The sequence below is a fragment of the Passer montanus genome, unplaced genomic scaffold (genome assembly GCF_014805655.1).
Source record: "Passer montanus isolate IOZ18808 unplaced genomic scaffold, ASM1480565v1 scaffold114, whole genome shotgun sequence".
NCBI classification, from domain to species: domain Eukaryota; kingdom Metazoa; phylum Chordata; class Aves; order Passeriformes; family Passeridae; genus Passer; species Passer montanus.
Window position 1 is genome coordinate 1,382,679 of NW_024358058.1, and position 17,586 is coordinate 1,400,264.

Consider the following 17,586-nt stretch of genomic DNA (forward strand, 5'->3'; position numbering starts at 1 on the left):
GCTGCAGCAGCACCAGCACCAGCAGCGGCGGGCGGGACACGGCGGCGGGCGGGACGGGGACGGGGGCGAGGGCCGCGGAGATGTCGGCGGTGGCGTCGATGGCGGTGGCGTCGATGGCGGTGCGGATGCAGAGCGCCGGGCAGCAGCGGCGCATGGGGCGGGCGCCGCCGCCGGCCGGGCACGGGGGGAGCGGCGGAGGCGGCGGCGGGGCGGGGAGAGGGCGTGGGGCGGCGGGCGGGGCCGGCACCGAGGGGGAGGATGGAGGGCGATGCGAGGGGGAGTGAGGGGGTGATGCCTAAGGGGATGATTCCTGAGGGGGAGATCCTTGAGGAGGATGAGCGTCCATCCCTGAGGAGCACTTTTGGATATGAGGGGGCGATCCTGAGGGGGCTGAGGGACGATCCCTGAGGGGCTCTTTTGAGGGGGCATTTCCCTGACGAGCAGCAGAGGGGAGCAATCCCTGAAGGGCACTTTTGAGGCAAGAGGGGATGAGACCCCCTAAGGAACCAGTGTGGAGGAATGAGAGAGGCAATTTTGGGGATCTCTGAGGACAGTTCGGGGGATGAGGGAGAATAAGGGAATGATCCCTGAAGGGCTGATCCCTGAAAAGGATGGGGACTATCCCTGAGGGGCAAAAGGGGGTGACCCTTGAGCAGTGAGGGTCAGTCCCTGAGGGACAGTTTTGGGAATGAGGGGGTGATCCCTGAGGGGAATAAAACGATGATCCATGAGGGAATAATCGCTGAAGATGATGAGGGGCCAAACCTGAGGGACAGTTTTGAGGATAAGGGAGCTTTTCCCTGAGAAGCAACGTGGAGGGGACGACAAGAGCAGCAATCCTTGAGGGACAGTTTTGGCGATGAGGGGGCAATCCCTGAGAGGGAGTAAAGGGATGATCCAGGACGGAGTAATCCCTGAATGTGATGAGGGGCCAAACATGAGGCACAATTTTGAGGATAAGGGAGCATTTCCCTGAGGAGCAATGTGGAGAGGGCGGCAAGAGCAGCAATCCTTGAGGGGCAGTTTTGGCAATGAGGGACTGATCCCTGAGGAGGATGAGGGCACATCCATGGGGTGAAAGGAGGAGGAGCAAGGCATGGGAGTGATTTCCCGAGGAGCAATGAGGGTGTCAGGGGGTGAGGGGAGCAATCCCTGAGGGGCAGTTTTGAGGGATAAGGTTCCCTGAGGAACAGCGTCGGGGACTGACAGAAGCAATCCCTGAGAACCAGTTTGGAGATAATGGCGATTCCCTGAGGAGCAATGTGAGGGGGTCAAAAGGGAGCAGTCTCTGAGGGGCACTTTTGAGGGATAAAGGGAATATCCTGTGAATGGGGTTGTTCTGAGGAGGATGAGGGAGCCTAGAGAGCAGTTTGTGAAGGGATGAGAAATGGGAGGGCAATTCACAGAGAAGAGGTTGAGACTTAAGGGGCTGAAGGGGATCAGTGCTGGGGGTGAGGAGCCAGGGAGTTTTGGGCCGTGTGGAGGTGAAGGTGAATTGGAGGTGAATTGGTGCATGATCTCATGCACCAGCCATTCCTCTGCAGCAGACCCAGGCCTCCAGCATCCCCAGGCCCCTGCTTCCTGCCCAATTCCTCACAATAATCAGAGTTACTGGCTGCTACTGGTAACACAGGCCTGGAGCACCACAGGACACCACATTACCAGGCCCACCACGGGTATTACCCTGCACAAACCCAGGAGCCACAGCACCCTGACAGTGCCCTGCTGCTCCTGCTGGACCTGCTCAGCCAGAAACCACTGGCCAGTGTTGTCCCCAGCGATGGCATCTCCTCACCAGGCAGCACAAGGTGGAGATGGTGCGGGGGCAGGAGCTGGCTGCAAAGCAGAAGATTAATTAAGAGGCTGTGCCACTGCCTCGCTGTGATCTCAGTAACTGAACCGTTAAAGTGATTTATTCTTCGAAGGGTAATTACATTCCCCCTTTCCATGTTATCCATCCCCTGATCTGTGCTGCACACACACCCAGTCAGGAGCAGGCGTGTGGCCCGTGAGTCCATGTGTCAGAGGGGAGATGGCCTGGCTGCCCCTTCTGCTTCCTGTGCCTTGGTGTTACTGCTTCTGTAGCACACAGAGAAGTGCTTGTGTGGATTGTGTGCTGTTGGTGTGGATTGTGTGCTGTTTGTGTGGATTCAATGCTTCCAGACCCTCACACAGCTCTGGGATCTCTCCATGGGCCACTATGGCCGGACACAGCAGTGCTGCTGCACCACTGATTTTGACTGAGGGTCCAGCCTGGCTTTGTATTTTGTTATCAATACCCATTTCTGCTGCATTCTGTGCTGTCAGGTTTCTTGCTGCATTTTTAAAGGTACATTTCACATGGACAAGTTTGGGAAACTCCTATGCAGAGCTCTTGTCCTAACAGTCCCAGTGAAGGCAGGAATGAGTAGGAGCCTTTAAAATCAGACAACCACAGAACCATAGCATCATTAATATAAGAAAACATTTTAAAGATCAAGTCCAATTGTCACCCCAGTATCCCACCATGTTCACCACTAAAGGATGTCACCACATGTTTTTTGAACACTTCCAGGGCTGGGAACATTTACATTTAGAGTATTAGAAATAGTATTTTTCAAAGGAACAGTCCTTTTCCCTGTGAAATCTTTCATTTATTAATAATAACCAGGCATTCAGTACAGCTGTATTCTCTCTTAAAACACTGCATCCTTTCCTTTTCAGCACCATTTCCCCGGCACATCACTCCCCCCCTTTCTGGCCCAGCTGCTTCCACGGATTTCAGCGTCACACTTTTCCCTCGGGGCCGTGCAGCCTGGCCGCCTGCCCGCTCCCTGCCCAGGCCTGTCCTGCTCGCGGGTGCTCCTTTCGGGCCGGGAACATTAGAGGGAGCTGGAGACTCGCCGTGCCCGGCTGGATGGCTGGAGGCGGCTGGCAGGAATGGCCTGCAGGCACGTCCCAAGCGCCGGGGGGTCACTGGCCGTGTCATCCCACACGTATCCAGCTCCGGGAGTGCCGCTGAGGGGCTCCTGCTCTTCCTGGGAGGTGCTGGATCACCCAGCCCAGCCCATGCTGCTGCTGGAGGCTGAAGTTTAGTCACCATAGCATTCCCTGCTCCAAAATCCCAGCAAATTCACCCTCGACAAACTGTCGAGAGGTCGGTGTGCCTGCCAGGGAGGACGGGTGCTTCTCCATCACCTGGGGTGGGGATTCTGCACCCGTTCAATCCTGGTCTTCCCAGCACCACCAGCCTGCTCTGTGCCATGCTCACAGTGCCAGCCCTGCCACCCTGCATCTGACAGATCCTGGCTATTCAGCCCGTGGTAAACTAAATCAGGGTGGTTTGTGTTGTGGCAGGAGCCAGAAGCTTAACTCGAGAGCAGTGTAAGGAAACACAGACATGGCCCTCAGGGACAATGGATCTGTGTGGGACACTCACCATGACACTGTGGGATGGGGTGACAGGTTTGCTGCAGCAACCCAGCACCAACCCCACGGTGATCAGACCAGAGAAATAAAAAGATGAGTGTCCTACAGGAGACTTTACCACCCCAAAAATAAACTTGGGAACGAACACTCCTGTAAAAGGCCCGGTGTCATTATTTCTGGGTCTGGTAGCCAACAGATTCCTTCAGAGATCAGGCACTGGGCAAAGGCAGTGCTGTTTTAGCTGGGCCATTCACAGCATCACCCCAGCAGTAATGCTGGGCAGGGAAATCGCTGGGGTTCAGCTGGTGGCATGAAAGCTGACCCCATCCAGGGCTGGACATCAAGGGTGTCACAAGGCTACAAGCAGCTGGAATGAAACCAGTGGGACCAGAGTCCTCAGAGTTGGAGAGCAGAGAACATCTGGCCTTTCTTCACCTCATGGAGGCAGAAAAAAACTTTAGAATGTGTTCTCCAAGCAAAAGCTGGAATTGTGTATTCCAAGCAAAAGCCAGGCAGATGCAGCTCTCCCCTGGCTGAGCAGCTCACCTCAAAGGAGGCATTTTAGGGTGTAAGAAGCTCCAAGGAAGACTGCATGGCAAAGACAGAGACATCCTGGGTGTGAGGCAGAGGAGGGCAAAGTGGGACCTGCCAAACCCTGTGACTGAGCACAAAACCCTGATCCAAACCTCCAGCCAGGTGAGAAGGTGACTCACAAGGCCCAGGGCCCACTCCAGCCACGGGCACAGCTCTGGTGGGTTTTGGGAAAACCTGGCCCTGCTCTGCTCCCACTGACTGACCACAGCTCCCATTGCCCGTGCAATGCCACCCAGAGCTGGAATCCTGTGGCAAAGCCAGACCTGCACCCGTGGCTCTCCAAAATTCACACTTCACCATCCAAAATGACAAACTAGGCTGACCAAGGCCTTTCCCGGACAGTGGAGGAATCAGGCGTGCCATGCTGTGCCAGTGCCACTGAGGCTCCTGGTGCAGAGGGAGCAGCCACAGGAAACACAGGCAGGGCCAGACCTGTGTGCTGGGCTCTGCTGGAGCTCACTCACTCCCTGAGATGACTTCAGAAGGAGAGCCTGCACACACCAGTCAAAACCACACCAAAATGGCACATCCTACCAAAAAACCACCCCAGATGGCTGGTTTGGGTTGCCTGGATAGGAGACATGATTCTCTGCAAAATGCACAGGAGTTCTTTCCTTCTCTGCCCCATCCCAGAAAACATTTTAAAAGCACAAAAAGGAAAATAAAATATTTTTTTGATCCAAAGCAGCTGTTTTGCATCAAAACACACTTCACACCTTCCACTCCGCATTGTCCAGTGCGTGTCTGGGGTTCACTGATGGTTCAGGAGAGCAGTCTGGTCTGAAGGAATGCATGTTACTCACTCCAGGGTGGTTTTTTGGGTAGACGTTGAACCACAATGTTGGTTAATCATCCAGCTCATCATTTGTCACAGCAGAGCCGGGCTCAGACCCAAAATACTGAGGACACTTCATCTCTGCTCCTGCCCAGCTGCCTCAGTGCCCTGTGCTGAGGGCAGATGTGACCCCACCAGCCACCCCAGCGCTGCGGCCACTCAGATCCTACCGTGACCTGATGGCTCTGCTAAATCCTGCAGACAGGCACGAGCCACCACGTCACCCAAAGCCCGGCTGACCCCCTGCGTCAGCCAGGCCACCCCGGTGGCTCGGCAGTGGCCCCTTCCCTGTCCCTCTGGGCCAGCGTGGGCGGCACGGCGCTGCTCCTGCTGCGGGGCTTTTCTCCAATGCAAATCCACACCAGGGTATTTATAGCACCCTTATCCCGGCGGAGCCTATTTTGGGCTGATGCTCAGGCACCAGAGCAGCACAGGTTATTTTAACCCAGCGCTGGGTTATTTTCAGAGTTGCCCTTCTCTGCACGTGCTCAGGAATGGTTTCCAACTACCAGGCGTTTTCTGGGGTTGGGGAAACTGGGGAAGGGGGAGAAGAGGGACCATGTGAAGGAATTTCAGAGATTTAAAGATAAACCAGCATCTTTGACACACCTGTCTGGGATCCACCTGGAATTTTGGAAAGAGGATTGCCTGCAGGAGAACTCTTGAGCAAAAGGCAGGAGAGGAAAGATCTCTGAAGCACACAGCTGAGGGCCCAGTGATGGTGAAACAACATGCAAGAGAGGAAGAAGGGCCAAGAGCTGGATGCTCCTAAAATGTCCAGGGTCACAAGCTGTTGGCCCCAGGCCCAGGAGGGAGCAACAGCTTTGTTCAACAGAGGCAGGAACAGCACCATGGGATGGGACATGCTCCTCATCCTCAGCATGGAGGGAACCCCAGCTCTGTTCTCACCACATGCCATCCTGGAACAGCCAGGGAAGGGAGACCTCTGGTGTCATCCTGTCCTGATCCAGATGCTGCAAGACGCATCTGCAGCATTTACCAAGCAGTGAGCCTGGATTCTCAGCAGTGCTGCAGTGGGGATCTCTCAGCTCAGAGCTGGGAGCAGCAGCTGGTCCATGGCAGAGCCCACAGCCCATTCCCCAAAGCAGGGGTGCCATGGATGGGGTTCTGCCAGGGCAGCAGCACCATGGCAACACACCCAGAGGGATCCAGCTCCATCCCCCAGGATAACAGCAGGGCTAGAGAAGTCAAGATTTAAAATGTTTATTTTAAATTCCACAAGGTCTTGCCTTGTCCATGTAAGAAGGCTCAGCCTTTTTCCCAGCCTCCAGTGCCCACGACCTTCCCTATCCCACCACACTTTCCTCTTGCCTGTGTCCCCCCCTGACCCATGGAGGGGTGGGGGAGATGTGCCAGGAGTGTCTCTGGGGGTGGCAGGGCAGTCCCAAGGCCACTGGGTGCAGCTGGCAGGGAGCACAGTCCTGCCCCGTGACCTCCAGCTCCCATTGGGATTGAGAGGATCACACCATCCCGCTGGGAAAAGTGAGTCAGGGCCTGAGCCTCTGCCAGCCCCTATTCCTGGCCTCCCACCCCAGCCACACGCCCAGCCCCCGTGGGCCAGCCCCAGGCTGGGAAGGACCAAGTGAGAGTTGGGGAGGATTAGGGGGAGAGGAGCCCCTGGATGGGGTGCCACCCACTTCCCAACCCCCCATGCAACACGCCCCACCTGCCACAGCCACCTGCCCACCATATAGGTCTCAATGCATTTTTATTAAATTCTTACAAAACAGAATACAAAATTCTGGCATCAACAATTGTTATAAAGGAAAACTTCAATTCAGCTGTATCAGGTCACCTGGTACATACAGTAAAGTGCTTCTTTTTGTGTGTTTGTTTTTTTTTTCTTTTTTTTGTTTTTGTTTTTTTGTCTTTTTTTTTTTTTTTTTTAGATTTTCATTTTTATTTCCCAGCCAGCCCCTGAGCAGAGGCCGCTGTTGCACAAACCAACAGTGCGTTAACGTGACTCTTGTTGAACCAGCTTTGGCAGTCTTCATCAATTGTAAAGTGGAGAAAGTTTCTCCTGGTTTGATAAAAAAGAGTTAGCTTCACAGTAAACGTTTCTAACCAGTTCTAAGTCGAGTTAGTTGGCTGGAGGAAGGGTGGGGGGGAAGGAGAGGAAGCGAAAACACTTAACATTTCCAGCTTAAAAAAAAAAATATTTTTTTGAAGTTGGTTTCCAAGATAGATGCTCTATGGGGGGGAAGTTTGGAAAGAGGAAGAGGAGGAAGAAGGGTGCTGGCGAGAGGGGGTCGCTGGTGCTGGACCACGGGAGCATCTGTCTGGAAACCAGCCCAGGAGGGGTGCTGGCAGCGGGGAGGGGACGTCTGGCCCTGGCACAAAGGTGTCCCCAGCCATGCCTGCCCTGCCAGGGCACCTGTGGGTGCCCAGCACTGCCACCAGCCAGGCTGGAGGTTTTCCAGTCGATCCCCAGCTCTAGAGGCATTTAAAGACTCTGAATCTACCAATGCACAGACCTGGCCTTGGGTCACCCCCCAGTACCACGCCAGGAGCACCGGGTCCACACCAAACCCCACCCAAAATGCAAAGCTGAGCCCAGGCTGAGCTCGGATGCTCCCAGCACATCCTCCAACTCCCACAAACTCCCACAGCATCTTCTGGCTGCACATCCCTGGCCGAGGACACCCACGGGACAGAGGCAGGGTCACCCAGGCCTTCCCCAGAGTGTGTGGAGTACTTTTATATAGAGAGATATAAAAGAGATCGCTCTTATGCATGGGGGAAAAGGGGAAACTCAGTTTGCCAACAAAAGCAGCACGGGGAACAGATAAATTTTGGAGACATCCCCCTGCCATCCCCTTCCCATGATTTTTTTGTTTTTTAAAAAAAGGCTGCAGCGTGCAGCATCAATGATAGCTTCACAATACCAGCTCAAGGCATCGCGTACTGTACATCATTCAAGTATTTCTTAATATAAGACAACAAGGAATTATCTACAACTGATAAAACAAAATAAGCTATAAAAAGTAACAATGTACAATCAAGATGGATTTTTTTTTCTTTCTGTTAAAGGAGGCCTCTCCAGGGTGTCCCGGTGCCTGCAGGGAGGGTCTCCCCTCACCACTGCCTTGCTCCTCCCCACCCAGCACAGTGGGACTGGGGACACACAGGGGAGAGGGAGATCACAAGTGCAAGGCAGTTTTGGGGGGTGGGATGGGGATGAAGTCACCCTCCCCAGCCCCCCAGGGTCAGCAGAAAGGCTGGGAAGGGTGAGAGAAGATGGTCCCTGCCCTAAACTCCACCAACACCCGAGATCATCATCTCCCAAGATAACACACACACCTCCCTGAAACAAAAAACAACATATATTGCATAGTATTGCTGTCAGCAGTCTTAAAATAAAAAGGAGAACTTTCTTTTTTTTTCCAGAGACAGTGACTGTCTTCAGCTGAAGACCCAGGGAAGTCTGCTCCCCAGCTCAGAGCTCCCAAACCCTCACCTGTGCACACGATGGGCCGAGGCTGCTTTTGCAAAATATAAAGCTCAAAGCACTGAGTCAGAAGGGACAGGAGGAGGCTGTGAAGGGGGCACTGCCCTCCCAGTGTGATTGGGGCTGGCAGCAGGTGCAGCTTGGTGGCACAACCCCAAGCAGTGCCTGTGGCAGGGAGCAGGGGGTGTCAGGGGGATCTGGAGGCCAGTCTGGCCCTGAGCACAGGCCCTGCTCCCCTGGACAGACCCAGAAACCAGCCAAGGGCCTCGCCCCAACTCAGCATCCTGAGTCCTTCCCACCCTGAAGCGAACTCCAAGGAAAGGACAATGCCATGCACGCCTGAACACACGTGAGCAGGGCTGCACGTGCCTGACCACCCACACCAGCTCTCTCCCTGCTGAAGATCCTGGTGCTCTGACCCCAAACCTTCCAGCCCCACATGCCAAGCTGTCCCCAGGCTGCTCCCTAGCCTTTGGGTGCTGCCACCAGCCTGACTGCTCACCCACGGGCACCCCTGGGGCATTGGGTACCCTCTGTGCCCCCCAACCCTCCTGCCACGGCAGCCTCGGGGCCAGCCTGAAGCCACGGCAGGTCTCGCTGTCCTGCAGCAGGTCCTGATGCTCTTTAAGGGGGTCCCTGCTTTCCACAGAGCACACAACTCCCAGAGAGTGTTTCTGCCTGCTCTGGCCACCCTGAACACCTCATCCCCCATGCACCTCCCCGGGGGCACAGCCACCAGCCCTTCCGAAACCCAGGGTGCAACACCTGACCTGGCACAAGAGCACAGCCCTGGATGCCCGTGCATCCCCCAGGGAGCCACCAGCCGGAGCGTGGGAGGAAAGGAAGACATCTCTGTGCCCTGTAGAGAAGCACAGCTGGCAGTTTAAAACCAACAGTAATTAAAAAGGAAAGGAAAAAAGAAAAGGGGCAAAAAGAAAAAGGGTGAATAGCTTATTCTGGAAGCAGGATGCCAAGGAGAGAGGGTGGGTTGGGTGCTGCTCCTTTGCTGGCACCGTCTCTCCCCAGCCCGAGCTGTTCCCTGCACTGTGTCCCCCTGGAGCTGAGCTGGGGACACCCCCAAACACAGGACAGAGGGGCTCCCCACACCTCCCACACCTGGGAGGTGCCTCCCAGCCCCCCAGGAAGGGGTTTTTGTGGGAGTTACCCCAACATCGGAGAAAACCTGCAGCTCCGAGGGGAGGGACGAGGTTAAAACGCAACTCCCGTTGTTGAAAACGCGACCGAGGGTCTTTTGTTCACAGTATGAAATGAGCTGAAATCGTCAAAGCAGCCGCGGATACAAAGAGTCCTTTGGTGTCAGGGAGGGGGAAAATGTCAGAGGAGAAACCAAGAGCTGGGAAACAAAAGTCCATGTGTCTGTCAGATGTCCTTGAGTGTGCCCTGGGTGAAGCAACCTCACACTTGATTTAATACCTTTAAAAAAAAAAAAAGATCTTAAACAAACCCTCCCACCCCCAGACCTACAAGATCAGCAAAACCTTGGAAACCAGCCACAGGGACGAGTCCTGATCTTGTCACTAGCCAGAAATGGTGGGGTCAGGGAGGGAAAGGGGAAGAAAGAAAGGAGGAGAAGAGGGGACATGGGGTACAGCAGGTGTGAGGGGCACCACTCAGGCTTGGTCGGCCACCAGGACCAGCGGGGCCACCAGGTGCTGCCCAGAGGCCACTGCCTTGGCCAGGCTGCTCTTCTGCCGCCGCTTGGCCAGCTTGGACTCAGAGGGGGGGGAGAGCTGCATGGCCCGTGAGGTAGCTTTGATGATGATGGGTCGTGCTTCCTCCTCCGCCTCTTCCTCCTCGTCCTCGTCATGCCGTGTCAGCTGGCGGTTGACAGCGATGGCCTCAGCAGCAAAGGAGGTGAGCTCTTTGGCACTGCTGTTCCTGCAGGGGAGGCACGGGCTCAGGGGGTTGTGGGGGGATGGAGGGAGGTTGGGATCAAATATCCAGGTGTCCCTCCTCACATGCTGGCCGTGCCAGACTGGTCAGACACCAAAAAATCCAACCCAAAGTGGCAGGGCTGCCCAGACACAGAGTCGTGGCAGAGTCCCCAAAAGGCAGAAGGAACAGACAGTAGTGCTGAGGAGTGGAGTCAGGATTCAGGGGCTGGAACTGACACTCACCTCTGCAGGATGATGGGGGTTGGCAGGGTGTTGTCCGGGGCACACTGCAACAAAATGCAGCCAGTCAGAGCCAGGACTGTGCAGACAGGTGTTCCCTACCCCGAATTTTGGGAACAGAGAGCGGGGAGGGGACATCAACACTCACCCCCTGCACCCAGGGGTGCTCCAGGACCTGGGCTGCGCTGAGCCGCTTCTTGGCATCTCTCACCAGCAGCTTGGAAATGAGGTCTTTGGCTCCAAAGGAGATGTGCGCCCAGTCCTTGTCAGGAAACTCGTACTTCCCCTCCTGGATGCTCTCAAAGAGCATGTTCTGAGCAGGGAGCGAAATAACAGGGGCTCAGCCAGGAGTGCTGCAGCCAAGCTGGGGGTGGGTTTGGGCGCTGCTGGGGTCCCCCACTCACCTGGCAGGTGTGGCACGCCTCACCCCGGTCCCAGCCGCAGTCAGAGCCGCAGTGGCCCACAAAGGGGGGGTACCCACTCAGCATGATGTACAGGATGACACCCAGGCTCCACAGGTCACAGCGCTTGTCATAGATTGAGGCCTCCTCATTGAAGGCTTCCACCACCTCTGGGGCCATGTACTCGGCTGAGCCACACTGCGGGGACAGGCGGGGTGAGCCCCAAGGGTGGGGAGCAATGGGGCAGGAGGTGAGCCCCAGGGGTGGGGAGCAATGGGGCAGGAGATGAGCCCCAAGGGTGGGGAGCAATGGGGCAGGGAGGACTGGGAGGGTCCTGCCAGATCTCCGGGGCTGCACCTCTGAATGGAAGGTGCAGACATGGCTGCTCCCCAGGTTGGCTCCAGCCACATGACCCTGCTGGGTTTCCCACCACAGAGACGCCACAGACCCACCTCTCTGGGGTCACCCAACAGCAGCTGCCACCCCGAAGGAAAAAAAAAATAAAGCCTAAAGGGTGTAACCCCCACGGCGCAGCACAGCCGGACCCACAGGACCCACAGCATTGTCATCACCCAACCGGCTCAGCGGGACAGCCCCAGCGCCTGGGAGCGGCCACGGGACACGGGGGGCCGAGCCTGCTGTGCTGCTCCCGGGCGGCACGGGCGGAGCTGCCGCGCAGGAGCCGGGGCGGGAGGAGTTAACCCTGCGCAGGGAGAGGCAGAGCCAGCGGCCCCATTCCCCTATCGCTCCAGGGACTCTGGGGCTTTCCAGCACATGACCCGCAGCCCACACAGGCCCCGTGACCAGGGGAGAAAAGAGCTGCAGCCAGCAGATAATCGCCCCGTAACGAGAGAGGCCGCCTGACGAGGGGCCTCTGCGGCCCCAGCAGCTGATGGCACCGCAGGAAAACAACCCGCAGCTGATCCCGCTGGGAGCGGAGCGGCCGTCCCGCTGCGCCCCCACGGGCTGAGAACGGGGAAACTCGGGGCACCCCGGGAGCTCGGATCCCGCCCCGGGAGGAGGCGGGCGTGGAGGAAGGAGGGGGCTGGGTGTTGTGGCCCTGCTGTTGTGCAGCCCGCACGGGCTCGGCTCCGCCCTCCCCGGCACGTTCGCACCCCCAAAACCCGGGGTGCAGGGCGGCACCCCGCGCGGGGGCACCTGCGGCTGGCGATAAGGGAGCGCGGCTTTCTGCAGGAGATGCGACACGGGGACACCCGGGAGCTCCCGGGCTGCCCGCCCCGCACCGCCCGCGGCTCGGCCCCCTCCGTGGCCCACGAGCCGGGGAACCACGGGCCCCCCGGCCGTGCTGACCCAGATCTCGGGGCAGGCTCGGCGCAGCCGCCGCGGCGCTCGGGCTGTTGCTAAGGCTCACGGCAGCCCGGGCGCCGCGCCAGCCCGGCCCCCCCGCGTTATGTAACCGCATCTCGCCTGCCACGGCGGGGGGCACGGGGGACATCCGCCACAGCAGCGACGAGCAGGGGTGTCCGTGCACAGCCCTGCTCCTGGAGGCTGCGGGGCAGCTGGGGGTCCCCGGGGACCCCACAATGTGGGGGGCTCGCACGCTTACCGGGGTGAGCAGCTCCGGAGTGGAGATGGGGGAGCAGTCGCCGTTCAGTTTGATGCCACTTCCCAGGTCAAAGTCACAAATCTTCACTGGGGAGACCTGGGGAGAGAGGGGAAGGACTGGTCGGTGACCACCCCCAGCATCCTCCAGGAGCCACAGCTGGCAGCCCCCCAGGGACCACAGCCGTGTTTTAGGCCACAGCTGCTCAATGCCAGGTTGTGTCATGCTTCACACCACGCTCTGCTGTGGCATATGGGGGGTGTGTGTGTCCCTGGCAGGACCTGGTGTGTGTATGTGTGTGTCCCTGGCAGGACCCTCCTGCACCCCCCACCTGAGGAATCACCCCACTGTGCCCACCCCCCCAGGCAGCACACCCTGCACCCACCCTGGCTGCTCCCTGCTCACCTGGTCTGGGCTCTCACACAGGATATTTTCTGGTTTCAGATCCCTGTGTGCAATCCCTGGGGGCAAAAGAGCCAATGAGGGTAAAAATCCCCCTCCTACAAGACTGCTATAGTGTAAAGTCTGGGGGTGGCACAGGGACCCCTCCCTACCCACCCCAAATCACTGCCTGCACCCTGGCAAAAGGCAAAATTTGCTGCTGGCCCCGAATCCCAACCAAACTGGAGGAACAGGATCTGCACCACAAAAAGCCTTGTGATGCAGCTGGGCCTGACCCTGCGTGCTGGGACGGGCACTGTCCCCTGGGCAGGAGGATGGGGGGAGGCAGTGACACCCCCGGGAGGGCCCAGCGCACCCCAGGGTGTCCTCGGTGGCACCCGGGGCGTCCCAGCTCACCTTTGTTGTGCAGGAAGTGCAGGGCGCTGGCGATATCCTGCACCACCACGCTGGCCTCCAGCTCGTTGAAGTGGCGTCTCCGGTGGATGTGGGTCAGGATGGAGCCTGTGGCCAGGTGAGAGCAGAGCTGGGGCTCCTGGGGGTCCTGCTGCCCCAGCTCCCCCCACCCCGGGGCTGCACTCACCTCCCCTCATCTTCTCAAACACCAGGTAAAACCTCTCCTCCTCCTCGAAGAACTCAATCAGCTCCAGGACATTTCTGCAGGGACCATCTATCAGTCCAGCATCCCCCCAAAACACCTCCTGGGGTCCCCCCCACAGCCCCATCCAGCACAGGACCCCGGGAGGGATGCAGGATGGGAAAACTGGGCTTGCAGTGATTGAAACCACACGGCCAGGGCCCCCCTGGCCGAATTCCAGGAGGGAGAGGGGCTTGCAGCGCCCGGCTCCGCTCCTCCCTAATTGCTCACAGCCCCTCCTGGCCCGCCCCACACACAGCCCCGCTCAGCGGCAGGGGCTGGGCTCGGCTCCAACTTGGCCACCGAGGCCCTGTCGTCATGGCAAACCACTGAACGTCCCCTGGGGATGCTCCACTGTGGCCAGCGGGGTCACGGGGAGGGAGTGGGGGCAGAGGGCGGCCTGGCTGTGGCCCACGGGTGTCCCGAGCATCAGCCGGGTCCCAGCCCACTCCCGGTGCCCACAGTGGGGGATGCCCTGCCATACCTGTGTCCCTGGCACTGATAGAGCATCTCCACCTCCCGGAAAACCCTGCTCCGGATGTGTCCCAGGCGCTTCTCTATGATCTGGAAGGCAAAGAGGGGGAGGCTCAGCGCTGCCAGGGAGGGGCCGGGGCACCCCTGCCCCTCCAGCGCGGGGCCGGGCGGGGCTCAGGCAGCAGAACAGGCTGTTCCCGGCGCCGGTGCCAAGCGGCAGGGCCGTGCCAAGCCGCTCCCTCCGGGGCCGGGGCCAGCAGAGCTCCACGTGACGCCGGAGCAGCGGCGCAGCAAAGGGCCCTGTGCCCCAGTGGGCGCTGGCACAGCGGGGCTGCCTGGCCGTGCCAAGGGTGGACAGGGGGATACCCCACACAGGGAGGGGGCAGATGGGTGCTGTCATCGCCCTTTGGGGCACACAGAGCATTCCACCACCCTGCTGCCTCAGCTTCCCCTCTGGGGCACCCAAAGGCCCCCATGGAGCGATGGGGAGGCAAAGCTCCCCCAGCATTTGGCTGCTTTTTGACACAGGGCCCATCCCAGAGCCCCCATGCCATGGCTCAGTCTGTGAGGTGCAGGGCCATGGGACCACCATCCCTCACCCCAACCCGCTCCACCATGAGAGACCTCTCTGGAGTGAGCAGGAACTGACCACCCTGCCAACACCACATCCCCTGTCTGCCCCCAGTCCCCAGACACATCCCAAGTGTTAGTTTAGTCTCTGGCCTGCCCTCATTGACAGAGAGAGGAGCGTGGCTGAAGGGGGTCACCAAGGAGCCCGAGCTGGGTGGTGGCAGAGGCCGGTGTGCCACCACCACAGCCCAACGCTGCCATATCCCTGCCCCTCTCCCTTCCCTCCAGCCCACAGAGCCACAGTCCTGAGCCAGCACTGGATGGTCCTGGGAGCTGGGAGAGCCCCAGATGTGCAGGGCAGAAATGGGAACTGAGGCAGGGGGTGGGAGGAGGGCAGCCCTGCAGCCCCAGCAGGGGAGCTTTACCTTCACCGCGTACTCCTTGTTGGTGATGAGGTTCACGCAGGACTGGACTCTGGCGTGGGCCCCTTCTCCCAGCACCTCCTCCTGCAGCTGGTAAACATCTGGCAAAGAAGAGGTGACCTGAGCTGCTGGCCCCACTGCACACAGCCTGGGGACACCAGGAGGGCCCAGCCCTGCCCCAGGCCACGGGGAGCCCCTGGGGTCCCCGAGCAGCCCCGCTCACCTTCGAACCTGCCGGAGAAGCTGTCGGTGGCTCTGCAGCGCTTCTTCTTCTTGTTCCTTTTCTTGGCATCAGGGATGTCGATGGGTTGACTTGAAGGCATGTCTGTGCCAGAGCAAAGCCAGCGGTGTCAGCCATCCCTGTCCCCCCACACACCGCCAGGGCAGCTCCCAAAGCCTTCAGGGGCAGGATGGGAGGAGCCCTGCTGGGAGGGAGCCCGTGAGGAGGCACCCGCGGCTCACCGGGACGGGGCGGGCACTCGAAGTTGAAGACGGGCTCCAGGTGGTTGGACTGGTCGAACTCCAGGTCGAAAGGGTTTTGCCCCTGTGGGAGCCAAGAGCAGGCGTGAGGTGGCAGCTGCTGGATCAGCCACCACCGGCTGCCACCCTGAGCCCAGCACACACACACAGCCCAGCATGCTCCAGCTCCTGGGACACATTCTGCTCGCTGCCCGATGGTGCACGACACCAGCTCATGGTGGGACACAGCAGAGCTCCAGGGAGAGCCAGAGGATGAGGAGGAAGGCTTTGACCACATCTCCTGATGGGGACAGTGCTGCAGGGTCACTCCTCCAGCCAGCCCCAGGCCAGCACACGGGGGATGATGAGAGGGACCGCAGCCGCCCACACCAACCCAACCCCAAATCTCCACCCAAACCTGAACCAGTGAGGTAGGAGGGGGAGGAAGAGAAGTCACAGGGCAAGACAGGCTCCAGAGCCACCCCTCCATGTCCTCCCAGCTCCCTGCAAGGTCACAGTGGCTGGAGCCTGCTCTGTGGACATGGTGTCCAGCAGGCTGCAGGACACCCCCGAGCCAGCAGGATCAGGCCTCACTCCAAACCCTCCTGCACCCCGGGATCCATGCAGGGCAAGGCACCTGCTCCTTCCCCCAGGCTGAACCCCAGTGGCACCAAAGGGACATGGGGGACCCTCTGCTTCCTGCTCCCCTGAGCCACCCGTGGGATGGGGCAGTGCTAGGGGCGAAAGGGCCCCCTCCTCCCCAGGATTATGAAATCTGTTTGGGTGGAGGTGGCAGCTCCAGCGGCGTTCCCAAACCCGCCCGGTGCCCGGGCCGGCTGCCAGCCCCAGCACGGCCAACCCCGGCCACCACCAGAAAGACCCAGAAGGCGCCTGTTTACTGCAGCCCCGGGGGGGCCGGGGGTCCCAGGGGAACGGCGGCTGGGTTCACACCAGGAGCAGCCCCCACCCAGCACCACTTTGGATCTCTAGGACCAAAACTCTCCTGTGCTGCGTTTTCCCAGCTGTCCTCCCCCTCAAAACCCGGATTTGGGGAGCGCAGCATCGCCCCGCAGCTGCTGCCCCCCGGGACGAGCCCCACAGGATGGGGGGCACGGGACCTCTGGGAGAGGCACGGGGTGTGCGGGGGGACAGGGGAAGTACAGGGGGGCACTGAGGGGGCAATAGGGGGCCGGGGGCCCTGCCAGCTGCCGCAGCACTGCCACACAAAGGTCTGGGGGATGGGAGGCTGCGTACGGGCTTCATCAGCACAGCCGAGGTGTCCCCCCCGCCTCCAGCCCCGGCCACCGCCGGGGGACACAAACCCCGGCCAGAGGCCACCCGAGCAGGAGCGGGGGTCACTGCCATGAGGGGGCGGGTTAGGGGGACCCCCCCCGCACCCCGGAGCTGGAGCGAAACCGAACAAAGGACCCCCCAACCCACAGCCAGGAGGCGGCTCGGGAATGGGTGAAGCGAATGGAGTGGGACCACAGGGACCCCCCGCGCCCCCCGAGGTGCCAGCGGCAGGTGGGACCGGGGGGGTGACGGGCCCGGGCTGGGGGGGCCCAGGGCAGCCCGGGGGGCGGCGCTGCGGGATCGAGCCCCGCACGGTCCCACCGGGCCGGGCCTGGGGGGCCCTGAGCCCACCCCCACATCGCTGCCGGACCAGGGCGAAGGGGTGCAGCTGGGCGGGGGAAAAGTGCAGCCCAGGGGATCCCCGCGGGAGCTGCAGCATCCCAGCGCCCGCCCGAGGGATGGGGGCAGACCCTGAGCCAAGCCCCGGGAGCACCGCGACCTCAGGCACGGGGGGACAGGGGGGTCCTGCACAGTTTGGATGGCAGCGCCCCCGGAGCTCCTCAGTTTGGGGGGTGTCGGGGATGGGGCAGGAAGCGGCCGGGCCCCCCCGTTCCCGGGCAGGGGATGCAGCGATGCGGGCGCACCCCGGGCCTGCCGGTACCCCGGCCCCGGAGCCCCGCAGAGCGTCCCCGTGGAGGGGGGAGCACCCCCTTACCTTGAAGGAGCGATGGAATCCCGGGATCTCTGATTTCTGGAGGGACGGGCAGAGCCGGAGGGGAGTCCGGGGGGTGGCCGAGACCTGCGGGGAGAGGACGGGTGGGGGGGGTCAGGCGGCTGCGGCCCCCCCGGAGCCTGCCCGGTTCCCCCCCGAGCCCCCCGGGCCGGCGCTCACCGGCGCGGCCCCGCAGAGCCGCCGCTGCTGGTGG

The 17,586-nt window shown here is 60.2% G+C and overlaps 1 protein-coding gene and 1 long non-coding RNA gene across 8 annotated transcripts; one reads left to right on the forward strand and one right to left on the reverse strand.

Moving 5' to 3' along the window:
* Nucleotides 1-61: 61 nt before the first annotated feature.
* On the forward strand, nt 62-7,014 carry LOC120496343. Its single transcript, XR_005626282.1, has 2 exons — nt 62-119; nt 1,545-7,014. It is a non-coding gene; the product is annotated as an uncharacterized LOC120496343 (long non-coding RNA).
* Nucleotides 6,550-17,411, reverse strand: MKNK2 (MAPK interacting serine/threonine kinase 2). 7 transcript variants are annotated; one of them, XR_005626281.1, is made up of 15 exons: nt 17,376-17,407; nt 15,371-15,452; nt 15,132-15,233; nt 14,912-15,009; nt 13,927-14,006; nt 13,389-13,462; nt 13,205-13,309; nt 12,812-12,867; nt 12,410-12,505; nt 10,846-11,040; nt 10,590-10,754; nt 10,445-10,488; nt 9,472-10,205; nt 9,077-9,165; nt 6,550-8,162 (listed from the first exon to the last, which is right to left on the reverse strand). XR_005626281.1 is itself a non-coding variant. In XM_039696676.1 (13 exons), the coding sequence occupies exons 3-13, from the start codon at nt 15,229-15,231 to the stop codon at nt 9,938-9,940; spliced, it is 1,281 nt and encodes a 426-aa protein (XP_039552610.1). In that variant the 5' UTR covers nt 15,232-15,233; nt 15,371-15,452; nt 17,376-17,411; the 3' UTR covers nt 6,550-9,937. The 7 variants fall into 7 exon arrangements, 1 of the variants encoding a protein (XP_039552610.1); XR_005626279.1 differs by having other exon boundaries at nt 6,550-8,471; XR_005626276.1 differs by having other exon boundaries at nt 6,550-9,165.
* Between the last annotated feature and the right edge of the window lie 175 nt (nt 17,412-17,586).